The sequence below is a fragment of the Arachis stenosperma genome, chromosome 10, assembly GCF_014773155.1.
Source record: "Arachis stenosperma cultivar V10309 chromosome 10, arast.V10309.gnm1.PFL2, whole genome shotgun sequence".
Lineage (NCBI taxonomy): Eukaryota > Viridiplantae > Streptophyta > Magnoliopsida > Fabales > Fabaceae > Arachis > Arachis stenosperma.
Genome location: NC_080386.1, coordinates 128,891,945 through 128,908,755, shown reverse-complemented (window position 1 = coordinate 128,908,755; position 16,811 = coordinate 128,891,945). Strand labels below are relative to the sequence as shown.

The window sequence follows — 16,811 nt, the reverse complement described above, 5'->3', positions numbered from 1 at the left end:
GTGTTTACACTGTGCTTTCAATCATTACCCAGCCCAAACTTTATTAACATTCTGTTTGAAGTGGCAATAAAACCCACTAGGACACATAATTAAATGGTACCATTCCAACATGGTTATGGCTTCAAGAGTTACTAACTTAGTACTCCCTCCATTCCATAAAAGCATGTGTTTACTGTTTAGATAAAGTACTTAGAAGAATAAAAAGGTATCTTTTAAGAGTATACTTTTCCTAAATCTTTTAATTAAAAGTATTTTGTTTGGATATTAATAATTTTTTTTTTTTTTTTTTTTACAATCTTGAAGCATTTTTACTTCTTTAAAATTTGAAAAACTCTATCCATCATTGCTGAAACGAGTCTCCAAGTTCATACATACATAGAGTGTGCAAAATATTTTCCCTTAACAATATATCAAAATTAATGAAAGACACAAATTATTCAACATCATTTGTAATACTTAGACTTGTTTTTTTCCAAGTTTATTATATTATATAACAAGTTAGAGAACCTCATTTGGTAATTCTTGAGAATGGGAAAGGATGGCCGAAACTGGAAGATATATTCTTTTGTTCAACCCTAAAATTAAGAGACAGTTTAATGATTACTTGTGTTCATAAAAGGAGGGTACTTTAGACGCATGTAAAGTAAAACCATTTGAAAGTAAGGCAAGCCAGACAAACCCAAAGTAACTTTTTACTCGACAAACTCATTATCTATTCAAACCAATAACATCTACTCTATCATCATATTCCACTTAGCTTTTCTTCCTATGGATATTTTTCTATTCAAATAAATTTTTTATGAGTCACTTAATAAATGAATCCATGGTTGAATCTAATTAAATTGCTTGTATTGTCATTGTTTAATAATAATATTATTTATTATTATTATTATTATTATTATTATTATTATTATACCAATGAGTTATAATTCAAATGACATAATCTTTCTATACTCATTTAGAAGTTGTAGATTCGTGTATTATTCTTAACTTTGGAATAATAACAATAATAATAATAATAATAATAATAAAGAGATAGAAATTTAGAAACTTATATCCGTAAAAGGCTAAAGTTTTAACTTTTTCAGCATCCATGAGTTATGATGTTTATGTTTTTGAATTTTTTTTTTTTAAATTACTGTGCTCCTTGAAAGAGAAAGTTTGGAAGATAAAAATATCATTTACACATTAAAATTAATGTTGGTTTGATGGATACTCTTTGAATTTATAAATTTTTATTTATAAATAAAATGTATACTTTTATTCACCAATATGTGTACTGTTATTAAGCATCCCAACTTCAAAGGACAGAAGATAAATTAAGTACAAAAATGAGTACACCCGAGATGAACTCACTTAAAAAATAAAATATTTTTTTGTATATCCAGAATATATCTCATAGATGCACATATGTAGAGTGTTGTACATTCGAAAGAAAATAAAAAAATTCAGCACAGTAGGTATATTACAATCTAATTTGATTTATATTTTTTGTCTATCCAATTTTATTCAAATAATACTAAAAAATAATATTTATATTATTGTATTTGTATGGTTAATGAGAAGTATTTTTTAACTAATTTTTATTTTTTTTAAATATGAGTATAATAATATAAGTATGATTATTTGTATTAGATTTAATTAAATCATTAATATTTTAAATTAAAAAATTTGTAATTTTAAATTATTTTAATAAAATTAAATGAAATAGACAAACAAAAATAATTAAACCAATACAATACAATCTAAAAAGGTATAAATTTTGAGTTAGTTTTGCACATATTTTAAATATTTTAAAATTTTAAATTATTAATTTTTTAACTTAAAAACTTTAAATTCTTAATTTTATTTTTCAAAATCAAATATATAAACACAATTAATTATACGAGTATAATAATACAAGGAAGCTTTATAAAACATGAAGAGATAATCATGCATATTCTTTATAAAAGGTCGTCTTAATAATTATAGAAAATAAGAATACAATGTTCGTCTTTAAATTTCAATCGAGAACCACAAAATAAAATAAAACAAGACAAAATTTTCTAAAGTTCTCTTTAACATTGTCATTAGCAAAATTTTTGAAAACTAAATCATATGTTTAACATTGTCATTAGCAAGATTTTTTTTAAATGTTTATCGTCTCTTCCTACTTAAAGTATTCTATATCATCATATTTTGGTTTAAAAAAATGTTTCCTCCAAAATTTTATCAACCAAATTTTAATTTCAACGGATATATATAATATGAAATTGAGCTCATAAACTGCTATAAGCTACGCAGAATTATCTTAAACTATCTCTTCATAAACTACTACTCCTCTTTGCGAATTTATTTTATTATTTTGTGTATAATCCGCTGTATCATATAGCAATGTTTTGTGTAGCTTTATTTTTGTGCATATAGCGTTTTATGCTTTGACATATAAATTCTTCATAATCCATCATAAGTTATAGCGATTTACATAATAATAGAATTGAGATGTAAACCGTTTTTAAATGTTACATCAATATAATTCTCATGTGATTTGTCCAATTAATCAATTATTGGCTCTCTAAAAAGTAAAAACTAATCATAGGAACAAAATTAAATTTATTTACACATTAAAGATAATTTAAAAAATTTAAAATTAAAGCAGATTTTATCTTTCATTACATATAACATGTTCACAATACAAGACTAATTTGATGTATACAAGAAAACAAATTTTGGTAGAGATATATATATTATTATTAGAATTTAATTTTGATAGATTATCAATTTAAAATAATTTTATACATATATATAATAATGTAATACAATTTCAATAAAAATATTTATTTTTTAATTAATAGTCTTTATATATGACTATTTTAATAAGTAATTGTATAAAATATTGACATTATTAAAATTAAATTTTTATTATTATCACAAAAATAATATGTAATAAAATATAAGGAATGAAATGGACACCAAAAAATGAATAAACTATAACTCAAATGCTATATTTTTTTTCATATTTATTTAGAGTTGCGAATTAGAGTCTTCTTATTTTTGTTAAAAAAAAAGGAAATGGGCACCGAAAGGCAATGGGAAGATTAAGTAGGAAGAAGAGAAGATGATGTTGAAGAAAGACAAAGTGGGAATGGTGTGAGTCAAAAAGCGTAATCATAATAACCACAACTTTGTATCCTTCATTTTCAACATTCAACGCAACACACTATACATTCATTCATAAACACACACTCACTCGTCAAACTCAACAACCAACATGGACCATAACAACTCTGACCTGTTCCAACTGCTTGGTGCCGGTTCCGGTGCCGGCGGTGGGTATTACCCGGCTGCTGCCATGTTGATGATGGATCATCATCATCAGCATCAGGTGTCCTCTGATGATAACATGAGCGCCATAGAGACAGAAGCCTCTCATCATCATCAACAACAAGATAGAGCACTCGCTGCCCTCAGAAACCACAAGGAAGCTGAGAAGAGACGCAGGGAGAGAATCAATTCCCACCTTGCTCGTCTTCGCACTCTTCTCCCTTGCAACTCCAAGGTCTCTTCTTAAAGCTTCTTCACTTTTTCACTTACTTTATTTCTACCTCCAAGCTTCTTCTTAAAGTTAGTATTAATTAAGATGGAAACTCAAGTGCAGTCAAGTTGATAGTTGAGAACTGTTAGATAAAAATTTAATTAATCGTTCGATTATTAACTTCAGGTGAAGTCGACTACACCTGAGTTTCGACCATTAATTAATCTCATTATCATCTATCCAACTTAGGTAGGTTAGTCGAGTCATCAACACACTTGTGTACAAAGATAACTATATGAATTTTTAATAAATTCAAGAAATAAAATTCTAGAGAAGATAATAATAATTTGTGTTATGGTGCAGACAGATAAAGCATCGCTTCTTGCAAAGGTGGTGCAGAGAGTGAAAGAGTTAAAACAGCAAACATCAGAAATAATCACCGAATTCGAAACCCTACCCTCCGAAACAGACGAGATCAGCGTCCTGTCCACCGCAGACGGCGGCCACGGAGGGCTGATATTCAAGGCCTCCCTGTGCTGCGAGGACCGCTCCGATCTCATCCCGGAGCTCATAGAGATCCTCAAATCTCTGCACCTGAAGACGCTGAGGGCAGAAATGGCAACCCTAGGCGGAAGAACCCGCAACGTTCTGGTGGTTGCCGCCGACAAAGAACACAACAGCATAGAGTCCATTCATTTTCTTCAGAACTCGTTGAGGTCCTTGCTTGAACGCTCTGGTTCCGCCGATCGCTCCAAACGACGCCGTGCCATGGATCGAAGATTCACGCCTGCTTCATCATGAAATTCAAATTCTAACCGCCCATATAAGATATATTATTAGGTGTTTTTTCTTTTTTTTAATTGGGAAATTATGTTAGGTACTTTGAATTTTGTTATTATGCAGATTTTTATTTTGTTTTTCAAATGTAGCATCCAATGTCTTATCAATATAGTCCAAAAGTATTGGAGAGTTTGAAAGTTTATTTGTCCAGTCAAATTAATTTAATTTTTACTATGCTATGTCCAAAAGGAGTAACCAATTAGTTAAGGTGGTTAATTAACGGGTTTAAATATGTTAAGATGGGTATGATACATTTAGGGTTTATGTGATGATGTTTGGAATGATGTGAATCCTTGCATGCAAGTAGAAAAAAACAGGAGGCAAAGAATCTTACTGAGAATTAGTGTAATTGAAGAAAGAAATGTAGTTTTTGCTTATTAATATAATGTATTTGAATTCTGATAGAAAGGAGTCTGAATTCTCTGGAAAAAGCAAATGCTTGTGTGAGTTTCCAAGGTATAGAAAGAATGGCATATTCGGTATCTCTTTCTTTTGATGAGCTTATATATATTACACTGATTCTTAAGAATTGGGAGGAAAAAGAGAAGAAATACATACATGTTGGGAACTGGGTTTTATATTTAGGGTTAGATTCTAATGAGAATGCTGAGGTTTTCAGTTACAGCACAGTACAGTTGTTGTGAGTGTATGTGACAGTGAAGTGACAAAGTGGAAGAATGTGTTCCCAAAATGTTGTTTTGTAGTGTCTGGTGAAATGAACTAAAGGGATCACTACTACTCTTGTAGCCTAGCTAGAATCAAAAGGTGTCTATGTATGCCTTCTATCTCAAAAAATTATTCAAATCACAATCTATATCTACACTTTCTATATGCTCTTTGTAAAGGAGAAATGGATAGTTGCATTGGATTGGATTATTATAATTATATGTTGCCACTAATTTTTTTTTTTACTTTAATTTTTCTTATTCTTTGATTGAAAAGATAATATAATATTTAAACATTTTTTTTTAAACAAATGAAGTTCGACACGAGAGTGGAGTATAAAATAGACAGAAACAAAATAAATCTAAATACAAAGTTAGCAATCCTATGTCATCTCCGACATTGTTATTAATAATCAGTAAGATCAATACCAGTCCACTCTTTATAGCTCAAAAACGTCCTATTTTATATGACATCAACATATACCTCTTTATTGTTGAAAATCCTGTTATTGGATTCCAACCAGACGTTCCATATAACTGCAAAGAACTCGTCAGCCACCTCTTCTGATTTTAATATATATACATCTAACATAATTGATACAATTTAATCATAATAACAAAATTAACCTAATATCACACTAAATATAAATTTAATACGAGATATACTTAATAACAGATAAATTGATCATCTTATCTTTTTAATCATTTTGAGTTCAAATCCTAAAATGAATTATTAAACAGAAAAACTGTGTTAGGAGATAGAGAAGTTCACCTTTAATTATTACTATTTTTGTTTCCTTGATGAAGTCTCTGGAGAGTGGAGTGTTCAATTTTTATTGGAATCCAACGTAAGATGTTGTATCATTGGTTTGAATGTCTTGAGTGTTGACCAGCATAGTGCACTAGTGAGGGTAGTCATGCAGGTTAAAAGCTTTTTACTTCATTATTTGTGTCTCACTGCCATCGATTCTTAATCATTATAATCCGTCCTCGCCTCTTAATTATTGAATTTTCTTAGTTTTAAATTAAGTTACATTAAAATATTAGTAAATAAACCAGTATTACTTAAAGGAATGGAAGAATTTTAAATGTTTTTGGAATAACAGTGTTTAAGTGTTTTAATCACTAATTTCAATTGTAAAAAATATATAGAATATATATTAATTTAAATTAACGATTAAAATTTCTGAAACACAGTATTTTAAGAATATTTAAAAATTTTCCTAAAGAAACTATTGGACACACCAAATATAAATACCATTTCTAGCTGAAATTCGAGCTATAGCAGTATTATTGCATATAAAAAATAATAAAAATATTATTTTCATATTAAAATCTACTATTAAAATTAATTATTATATATTTATGTATAAATATATATGTAATTTAATTTATTTTTAATATATATTTTATATTAATAAATAATTTTAGTATATACATAATATGATTAGAAAAATAATTAGCCGGTTTTAACAATTTTCGCAATGAAAAATTTGATAGAAATGGCATCTAATTATTTTATTAGAGTTAGAAGATGTATTAAAGTTATTTAAACATACATATATAGAAACGCCTATTTATAAAATATCCATTCAAATAGTTCTAACTTTAATTATGGGAATAATCAAACCTTGGATTTTTTTTTTTACAAAAAAATAAAATAAAATACAAGCTTATTTCTTATTAGTAACTGTTTCTCTATCATCTTTGATAAAACATATAAACCCACCTCTACTGATCTGATATCGTGAGTGCGATTATTATTAAAACTTAAAAGTTAGCTTTGTCATTTAACACTAACAATATAGTAACAACAATAATGTAGTGCAATTATGATAGTAATAATAATACTAATTATGGCTAATAATAATTACTATCGTCATCAAATAATAATAATAAGGGTTTTAGTGATGAATATTTTGATGTATATATCGATGTGAAGTTAAACATAGTGCCATCATTAATCAACAAATAATAAAATTAAAATATGGTGAAAACTCATGTGGAATGAGAACTTTACTTGAAGTTGATAGTTAAGATTCATTAGATTAAAATTTAGTTAAATCAGTCAAATCATTTAACGGCTCTCAACTATCAACTTCACGTGAAGTTAACTGCACCTGAGTTTCCACCTTAAAATGTTATATAAGTATACAACAAAATTAACTTTTAGTTTGTATGTGTCATTACTCATTGTGACACAAAATATATAGTAGTGTTACATAAGAAAAGGTTAGTTGTAGCCAATTAAAATCAGTTCGGTTCTCATCACAATCATTCTACTAATGCCTCCTTATAACTTAAAGTTTAATTCTCAGGATTGCTTGAATTCATGCCCTCATCTGAACTCGAGTAAATATTTTTGTTAAACCAATTAAAAAGCACAACGATAAAATTGTCGATCTTTGTCATGTGTCATGAAGAATAATTAAAAAAAATCCCTTTTTTTTAATATTGCTTTATAAACTCAGCAACAAACTAGGGAATGAATGGATTAATTGTGAAAAATGCAGGAGAAATTAAAGAAGAGCAATCACAAAAAGGAAAAAGCAAAACTGACTATTATAATGTATATAGATGGGTGGCATGAATTATAGCTGCTGCATTATGAATGTGTACGTATTGAGATTTATATGTAATAATAATGTGAACCCCAAAGAACACGCGAGAAAGAAGCGTGCATAAAGGAAGCTGACAAAAGGTAACACTATAATCTATATACTCATATACTAGGGACCGAAACCAAAAAAAAAAAAAAAAAAAACACTGTAGAATAGAGAAAGAAAAAAGAAATACATGGTATATAGAATTGAATTTGAGCATATGGAATTTTAAATATTAAAAAACTTTGTATCTCCAAATGATGCAAACATAAACATCAGAATAATCAAAACTATTTTATATTGGTGATACACAACTATATAATTATAAGTATAGGAAAGCTTTCAAGTATACTGATACATTGGTATTATTACTGAAATACTAGTGTACTGATACACTTAAAAGTTTTCCACAAGTATATATAGTACATATAAGAAAATAATGCTACCTAATAAAAAAAAACAATAGTAGAAATTTTATTAAATACCACATAAAAATATGTAATAAAATAAAATGAACTATTTATTCGTTCAAGGAACTAATTAATTCTGAATCTGTTCTCCTTTTCTTTACTTTCTATACTTTGTAATGTAAGATAAGGTTTCAATATTTTTCTATGTTAGATAGGGAAACCGAAGGAGTGAATCTAATTTAATCTAATGTTTGTCTTCATGTGGAGTCTATGAAAAAAGGTTTTACTTATCATAATGATGGCAGTACTAATAAACAGTGGGTTAAACTTTAAACTTCAGAAAGAAGATGAAGTAGTTTTCAAAGTGCAGACAAAGTGCATTGTGTAAAGAGTGATTTGTCGGGAACGTGTTTAGCTTGGTATACACACTTTTTTGAACTCGATTCCCTTTTTGTCCTCATAAGCATTGTTCTGCCTTCCCCTTTCTTCTCCATCCAGACCCATAAACTACAAGTTTCATTTTATCTCTAGAACTAGAATAAATCTTCTGCTAAATCATTTTACATGGTTAATCGTAGAATGATATGATTACATGCAACCAAGTAAAAATCAGACTCCGTTTGGTTTCTATTCTGAGATAGAAATATATATACAGAAATAAAATATTTGAAAAAAGAGACATGAACAGATACAGAAAAAGGATTTTGTCTCTATAAATTTTCTATCCACTCTGAAATGAAAGACACATCAAATGGAGAGACAAGCTTTTGTTGGTCAAAAATAGTGTTGAAAGAAGGAAGATAGTAATTTGATGTGGATGGAATAAAATAATAAAAGCAAAACTATCTTTTTTTAATTTTTATGTATGTATCCTTATTTTTACTAAAACAAAATAAAAATATAAACATTTTTTTTTATATTTTTATATCTCTATCTCTCTATTTTCATATTTATTATATCTAAGATAAATATCCAAACTAAATCAGAGCTTTATGTTTGTTTGTTTCAGTTTAACAGCATGTACTAAGCCGACAATCCACACACATTCTTTGTTTGTGAAGAGGTTTGTATCGGGCTCAGAGGTCAAATGGGTAAAAAGGACACATTCTTGACCAAAATTATGTAAATGTACACTATATATGATTCTCTAACTTCTGTTTCATCCATACAAAAGCAAACACGTGTCTACAAATTACCTGGACTATCTAATCAACAAATAGTTTTCCATCCTCGTACTCACCGTTGAATCTGCAGCTGAGAAATCTAGCATCTAAATATTCTTTTGTTATCCTTAGTTAGTTCAGTTCGAAACCTGTGAATAATGGTAACTCTTGAAATCTGAATCTCTCCTGCCCCTAACTGTTTTCTAGTTCCTTAGAAACAATAAATTTCATAGGTCTACTAGCATTATGACCTTATTTTACCTCTTGATTAGTAAGAAGTTGAAGATTAATGCGTGGATTATGTTAAAGAAGAAGAAAACCACACAATAAGAGAAAATCTGAATCTGAATAAGAAACAAAAAAGTGTCTAGTATATATTCTGTAAGTGATACTGATTGTAGAAGTTCTATAAGGCACACACACAAGATTACAAGAATGATAACGAGAACAAATCTTCTATGATAAACTATAATAAGAATATCATGTTAGCTGCAGTTAGAAGTTCATAGCAATGATTGGCAAATGTAAATATCATGTAAATATTTTATGCAAAGCAGTGATAATTTAATAAAATATTATCTGCAAGCATGAACAGTGGGGTCAGCCCATAGATTTTTTTAAAAAAAAAATCTACAAGATTTTACCACTTACTTCTAAACTTGACATAGAGATCCTCATTCAAATGGGACAACCGTTACATGTGCCTTAATTTCCAGCAAAGAATAAAAGGCGGAAAAGGATCAGTTGTTGTTGCAGTTTAAAATGGAAAAGAAAAATCTCACCACAGTATAAATAATCTCCATTCGGCTCCTGCAAAGCATTTCCTGTTCAACGGCTTGCATCAAGATCAAACCATTCTGATCCATGAGCATACGGTAATGTTAGTCATATGCCTTGAAACACAAAAATCATCAGTCCAGTAGGTGGATTGAATCTGGTAATGAGACATAGTATAGAACACCTAGGTGGATGTTTTAACACAAGGGTTGAAGCTTGGCGATCACTGTGCAGTGGTTACTGAATTAGAATGCCTGAAACTCTCACAGCCTGGGCAGTTATGTAAGCTCTCGTGAATGTAAATATCACAATCGAGGCAAAATTGTTGCTTGCATTTTGGGCAAGTAACAGAAAGTCCTGGCTTGTTTCCTGCGCCACAAAAAGTCAAGGGAGGGATTTTAAGAAAATATTGAGCAACAGCATACTTTACAAGCAATACTATTTGGAAGAAATGAGAAATCGCAAGGATAATACAACATTAACTAATGCTACAATCATTTCAGGTTAGCTTATGTAGCAACAAACTAACTAAATAAAGCACAAATACCTACCTAAGGAGACAATTTTTTATTTTTACAAAAAAAAAAAGAATGAAACAAAATCTTGGTCTTGACTATCTTTCTGCAGAAGCTTACCCTGACTTAGAAGACTTTGTTGACAGCCAAAACAATCACTGGAAAAATTGTGACTACTACCATTTTGAGATGTTTGAGAGACCTCATCAAATGGCACTATTGGAAAAAGATGATGATATGACCTTGCCAAATGGGGTGAAGAGATAAGCGTCAATCCACAGATGCGACATTCAGTTGGTAGCTCACAAACACGAACTTTGCATCTTGGACAAGTGTAACCTCCTCCTGTCCTAGCCTCTTCATGACATGTACAAATAGCAACAGCACTCTCGGCGGCTCTTTGTGGAAAACCCATCTTAATTAGATTAGCAGTAGCATACTCTGCTATTGCTGGAGGTGGTGGAGCATGCTCCAGAACTAACTCTTTCAGGTGGGACTGCATGAGAGTATATAACTATATGAATTCAAACATCCATGTATACAAACTCCAAGCCTACTACAACAAAAAATAAAGTCTTATCCCATTAAGTAGAGTTGGCTACATAGATCAAATGACACCATTGCACTCTATCATCCATGTATATAGAAACCAAAATTTGAAAAACATTACGACATTTTAGGTGATGAGCAATATTCCAAGTTCTTATTTACAGGAAGTTTGCTTGACTAACTAAATCACTTTGATACAGGAGGATTTTTTGTATATGAACAGTAATAATAACTAACCTCATCTAGTGCAACAGAGTAAGTTCCTCCAGTTTCTTGGCTGAGATGTTTGCATATGAACATTTCAGCAGCAAGGCCAATGACAGAACACCTTATTTTACTCTTTTTGCATTTCTGGATGGTTTCCATGAGGTCACCAGGATCACACGTACTAAGAGCTGAATATAAGATCAGAACTTCTCGATGGCCATATGATGGAATTTGGTTTAGATAGCCAAGAACAAGCTCTAGCGCGTTTTGCAGGGAAGCATCACCTGAGCATTCCAGTTTACCCATCAAAGCTTTAATGTGGGACTCAGGACTGCCTCCAAGTTCTGTTAAACAATGTGCAATCCCATCTTTTATGGTCACCAGACCAATATGACTAAGTGGATTCTGATCAAAGAACTCCCTGATAAATGCCTCAACCTGTCTTCCAATCACAGCCATCCTACTTGGTTTTAAATCTGTCTCTGAAGCTGCCTTCAAATAATGACAGAAACCAAGTTATGAATACAAAGAGGAGGAATTAAATAGGACACATAAATAAATTTAATGTTTTACATTTATTTTTAGAACTTTTATTACATATTTCTCCGATATCTTTTATTATTATTACTACAGTTGCAACTTCAATTACAATCTGAATGAGATACTTCTCAAGTCCTTTCAGGCATGATGTTCATGGAGAAACTACAAAGGAATTCAAATCAAAATCCAGTCTCAAATACGATGTTCATGGAGAAACTATAAAGTAATAATTAAAATACCTTGGACAGGTCAACAACAATGTATAGGTAACGGATAAGACCCTTCTGAATTCGAGCAGTAGCTGCTGTGGAAGCAAGGGCACGAAGCCGTCTGCGATACTGGGCATGGTGAATGGCTGTAGTATCTATGGGGCGAAGAAGTCCAGATTCATCCTCTTGCAAAGACTCCCATGATCTATCTTCTGCATAAGTTCTCTCCCAGGCTTCAAGGTCTGCACCATCAGCTTCATCCTCATCATCATCTTCTACCCCTCCATTAAGTGGTCTTTTAACAGTATTGTTCATAATTCCTAGAGCAAAAGATGTGCAAACAGCTAATTATCAAGGGCAACAATAGCAGCAACCAAAGAAATTGTGTGTCTTAATCCACTCATAAAAGACATGAATCTTTGAACACTAAAGAAAGAGAGATCTTAAGGTGTAATCACATCACAAACATAGAAAGTAACTGTCTTTAAACAATAAAAGGCTATAAAAGAAAATACATGACACGTAGTAAAATTAGGACAAATGAAATATGCCAAAGCTAATAACAAAATTCTGATTTGATTTTAAAAAAAAAGATAAAAAACATTTTGCACAAATACAGGCTAAGTGTTTCACTTTTGATTTGTAACTCCTTTGGAATTTGCCATACTTTAATTATGATTGACACATTTTCCATAACGAGTAGCATACAACCAATCAACCTGAGATGCTCCATTCACACTGTGCAGAGGGCTGCTCATGGTTAAGGTTAACCAAAAAACCAAATATAATTCCAGAATCCAGTTAACCAAAAATTTGGTTAACATTAGTAAACCAAACTGGTTTTAAATGAGAAAACCAATTCTTAAACACTTACAAAAGTAATAAACTGGTTTTGAATCGGTTTTGAAAAATAAATGATTTTTTCATTTAAAAACCAGTTTTATGCAAAATCAATTTTAACTTATAAACCCATTTGTATACTTTAAAAAACCAGTTTAGCCTTTTTAACCATGATAACACTGATTTAAATCTATAAAATGATTTTTCCAATAAGATTATATTGCACCATTGAAAAGATATGCTTCAATAACATACAATAGAAAAAAATCAAAATGTAGAAAGAGATCATTCACGAAATTAGATAAAAATTAGCAAAATCAAAACATATGCAACAACTTACAGCTAATAAACTAGGAAACTATGAAGTAAAGAACGAACAAAATGACAATAAGCATTGTTACAACTAAAAGCCATATGCACACAACAATGTAAAAGAAATCCATGGGAATATGATAATACTTGCAAGACATTAGCAACAAGGAAAATGTATGTTTTCATCAATTTCACCACAACCTATAATTCTTTTCCTCTACTTTCTACAAACAACCACTAAAATCAAAGAAAAAGGAGAGACAATTATGAACAGAAAACAAGAACTGTATACATGTAAAATGCAGAACTAGTTTGCATCCAAACAGGCTCAATATGCAAGCAAGTTTTCACAGCATCTTGTACAACATTCCAACATATTTGAATAACCCAAGCACTGCAGAAGAAATGTAATATAATTAGAAATTGATTTCATATCATGGTACAACATGCCATGTCTTGCATCCTATACTCATTTGTGGTTGCCTTGCCTTATATAGCTTTTTGTAATTTCACAGTAATACAGTTTGATTGCCAATTAACAACATATAATATCTTGTATTTCCCAATATGAGAAATTCCTAGTTTGAATGTAACACGCTCAAGTCTCAATAAATTCATTATTACTATTCAACAATTATTTCCACTGTTATTAGCAAACAAATCAGTGTAGGCATAGAAAATATAAAAGAAATATTGTCTTCAGAGGGGAAACAAGAAACAAGAAACAAGACATGAGATGAAAAATCAAAATAGATGCTTGATCAAAGTGGAAACAAGGAAAACTGGCTGAAAAGGAGGTTGTTTTCACCCTAGAGATAAGCTAGAAAAACAGAGAATAATCATGTAATCATCATTCTTAACATACAATGTAGATCAGAATATCAGGCTCCAAAAGAATCGTATGTTAAAAAAAATAAAGAATAAAATTCAACAGAGAAATCCTAAATAAAGAATAAAGTCATGCTCTAGTTTGACTAGCTTGACGGTGGGCTTGCTTAGCAGTAGGAATTGGATATAGAGCTGCAAAAGCTTTACTTGGTTATAGGGTAAGGTTGGAGTTTACACCCGCTTTAATTTAATATTTATAGAAATCCCTGTAGTTCAGTGAGCTGAGGGAAAGAGTCCTTCATGGCATGCTTTTTCCAGGTCCTACCAATCAACGAGAGACGGACTTACCAGTTATGATAGTCGCTAGTCCAGAGTCAGTCTAACACACTATTATTAATTAGCTTTACAAGAACAACTAACAGTCTAACACATCAGAAATATGAACATAGCAAATAAATTAAAAACCAACTTAGCACCAAGAAGATAAACCAACAACTCAACAAGGGATCAAAGAGGAGTAGAGAACCTACCGGAACTGAGGTGATGACAGCGACCGGAGGGCACTGCAGGAAGGCGGCAGCACTAATGACCGGACAACTACTGGAAGGTGAGGACAGCAAAAGGCAATGGCGACGGGAAGGAGAAGACGATGAGAACTGAGAAGGAGAATCAGGCTGGAGAAATTCGCACAGCTGGGAGAGTGAGAAGGGAACTCACAGCAGCTGGCTGGAAGAGAACGATGGAACTCGCAGTTGGGCTGGGAGAGGAAGAGGAGAGGCAAAGACTGGATTTCATTTTGGAATTAGGTATTTTGAAAATAAATATAAGTTTTTTTGGCCTTTACATATATAAGCCTATTGCGCATTTCATCAAACAGCTCAAGTGCAAAATCACCCGAAGGAGCACACAATCAATAAGCTCATAAATCAAACCAGCAACATTATTAACAAAACGCGCAGGCTTCCTATCTCTATCTCAGCATGCATATTTCTTACCATAACAAAACAGATCATCCAACATTCAAAAACAAAAACAAGGATCCAATAGTGGAAATTCCAAAAGCAAATTCACACAATAAAATAAACAAATAAAAAAGCTACTAGAAAGCAAGCTGACTCTGACACTGACATTGTATCAAACACCTTGAAGGTGAGCAAAACTTGAAACGCACCAAACCCTCAATTACTAAGTTCCTTATATATATATACATGGTCATAAAAGAAACATTATAATAAATGAGATTAGATCAGAGGGAAGTAGCAGTAGATGGTACTTACTAAGTAGATTCTTCTGCGTAAGATGATGGCTCAGCTATGAACTCCGTTCCTACGTAAGAGAAGATCCTCCCATCCCGTGGCAGCTTGGTTTCGCCGTCTTGTTAAGTTGGGCTACTTGGGCTTGGGCCTTTAACTTTAACCTCTTTGTTTGGGCTACATGGGCTTCTCCGCTAGTTGAAGGAAGAGCGAGCAGCAACGAAGCCGTGTCTATCTCTCTTCGTTGTCCGTTCCGAGCATCTGCCCTGGAAGCGCAGCGGTGTGGCACCTATCTCATGCGAGTGGAGCAGAGGAAGAATGAAGATCTGCAACCCGAAAAACAAGGCGTCTCAGCAGCGGCAGCCATGGAAGACGATGATCTGGGTTGTCCGGGTCGGATTCTGATTGGGTGTTGTGGCCCGGTCCAGTTGGGCTTCTCTAACTGGGTTGGACCGTGACCAAAAAAGCCTTGAATATATGGGCCTAATTATGAGTTCCATACTGGGCCTCCCTAAATGGGTTTATCCGCTCATAGGCCCAAATTAGTAGTTTTACGTAACATAAAGCAAAACATGAAAGAAAAATAGAATGAAAATGAGCATCAAAGTTAAACTTTGGGAGGGAATTTGGGCAGAGATTCTCTAATCCCTAAGAAAGTTCTGCAAAGCATAATCTTTTGCCCAAGAAATTGTCAGAGATTCCATCCACCGGTCTTTGACATGTTTTTGCCGATGATTACTCCCAGTCTCCCACTTCTAAATTATGTAAATATTTATTTTCTGAAGGACTATCAAGAAAAATAATGAAAAGAAATAAAGTAATAAACAGTTTGAAAATAAAATAAATTAAAATTTGAGTAACTGCCACCAATACCATGGTGTTGCTCAATGATCAAAAACTCCCAAATGGTTGTCCCTTTCTTGTATTTCCCTCCATTCTTCTCCTTGGTCTGGTCATTTGGAGCAATTCCAATTTCATCATGAAGTGGGCCATTCCCACCAAAGTCCTCTAATCATGGTATTTTTTCCGTCAAATTAATTATATTAGATGTATATTAAAATTAATTATTATATATAAATATATATAATTTAATTTATTTTTAATATATATTTTATATTGATTTAATAATTAATTTTAATATATATATATATTATTTTTTATTATTCAAAAAAAAGAAGAAGAAATTAGAAAGTAGCTTCAAGTTTCAACATCCAAATCAATACATAAGAACTTTATAGCATTACTCCATTTAGTAATACTCTAGGCATTACTTGATTACTTCCTCCTAAATAAAACCCCAACCATAAGATTATAACCCTAAATTTCCTCTTAAAAAGGGGCTTCCAACGTTTCACACACCATTTAGCAGCTTCCTATCCAACTTAGAGAAGCACACATTCATTAATTAATTAAGTAATAATTATTTCAATTATTAGTAGTATAGTAGAACTAAGGCTGCATTTGTTTATAGAAATAGGACTATGAGACAGAGATACAGAAATATAAAATCATGTTTGACAAAAGAAATATGGACAGAAACAATGTGTTTAAATTCTAAAGACACTAAATTAGTGTATTTTGGATCT

At 31.4% G+C, this 16,811-nt stretch overlaps 2 protein-coding genes across 5 annotated transcripts; one reads left to right on the top strand and one right to left on the bottom strand.

The window, feature by feature from the left end:
- Nucleotides 1-3,127: 3,127 nt before the first annotated feature.
- LOC130955957 (transcription factor bHLH106) lies at nucleotides 3,128-4,732 on the top strand. The gene is made up of 2 exons (XM_057882972.1): nucleotides 3,128-3,538; nucleotides 3,878-4,732. The coding sequence occupies exons 1-2, from the start codon at nucleotides 3,251-3,253 to the stop codon at nucleotides 4,313-4,315; spliced, it is 726 nt and encodes a 241-aa protein (XP_057738955.1). The 5' UTR covers nucleotides 3,128-3,250; the 3' UTR covers nucleotides 4,316-4,732.
- A 4,829-nt stretch (nucleotides 4,733-9,561) lies between these two features.
- On the bottom strand, nucleotides 9,562-15,548 carry LOC130958159 (general transcription factor IIH subunit 2). 4 transcript variants are annotated; one of them, XM_057885105.1, is made up of 6 exons: nucleotides 15,250-15,548; nucleotides 14,503-14,756; nucleotides 12,023-12,312; nucleotides 11,274-11,735; nucleotides 10,608-10,983; nucleotides 9,562-10,341 (listed from the first exon to the last, which is right to left on the bottom strand). In XM_057885105.1, exons 3-6 carry the CDS (start codon nucleotides 12,305-12,307, stop codon nucleotides 10,196-10,198), a joined length of 1,269 nt encoding a protein of 422 aa, XP_057741088.1. In that variant the 5' UTR covers nucleotides 12,308-12,312; nucleotides 14,503-14,756; nucleotides 15,250-15,548; the 3' UTR covers nucleotides 9,562-10,195. The 4 variants fall into 4 exon arrangements, with proteins under 4 accessions (XP_057741088.1, XP_057741089.1, XP_057741090.1 ...); XM_057885106.1 differs by having other exon boundaries at nucleotides 14,503-14,729; XM_057885107.1 differs by lacking the exon at nucleotides 14,503-14,756 and having other exon boundaries at nucleotides 9,562-10,052; nucleotides 10,157-10,341.
- Between the last annotated feature and the right edge of the window lie 1,263 nt (nucleotides 15,549-16,811).

Excerpts from the sequence above, each read along its gene's own strand:
- LOC130958159 (XM_057885105.1), bottom strand. The coding sequence starts at position 12,307 with ATGAACAATACTGTTAAAAGACCACTTAATGGAGGGGTAGAAGATGAT. Across the intron at positions 10,984-11,273 it reads ACTCTGTTGCACTAGATGAG|TCCCACCTGAAAGAGTTAGT; the intron begins GTTAGTTATTAT and ends ACTCTCATGCAG. Across the intron at positions 10,342-10,607 it reads ACAAAGTCTTCTAAGTCAGG|GAAACAAGCCAGGACTTTCT; the intron begins GTAAGCTTCTGC and ends TTTGTGGCGCAG.
- LOC130955957 (XM_057882972.1), top strand. The coding sequence starts at position 3,251 with ATGGACCATAACAACTCTGACCTGTTCCAACTGCTTGGTGCCGGTTCC. Across the intron at positions 3,539-3,877 it reads TTCTCCCTTGCAACTCCAAG|ACAGATAAAGCATCGCTTCT; the intron begins GTCTCTTCTTAA and ends GTTATGGTGCAG.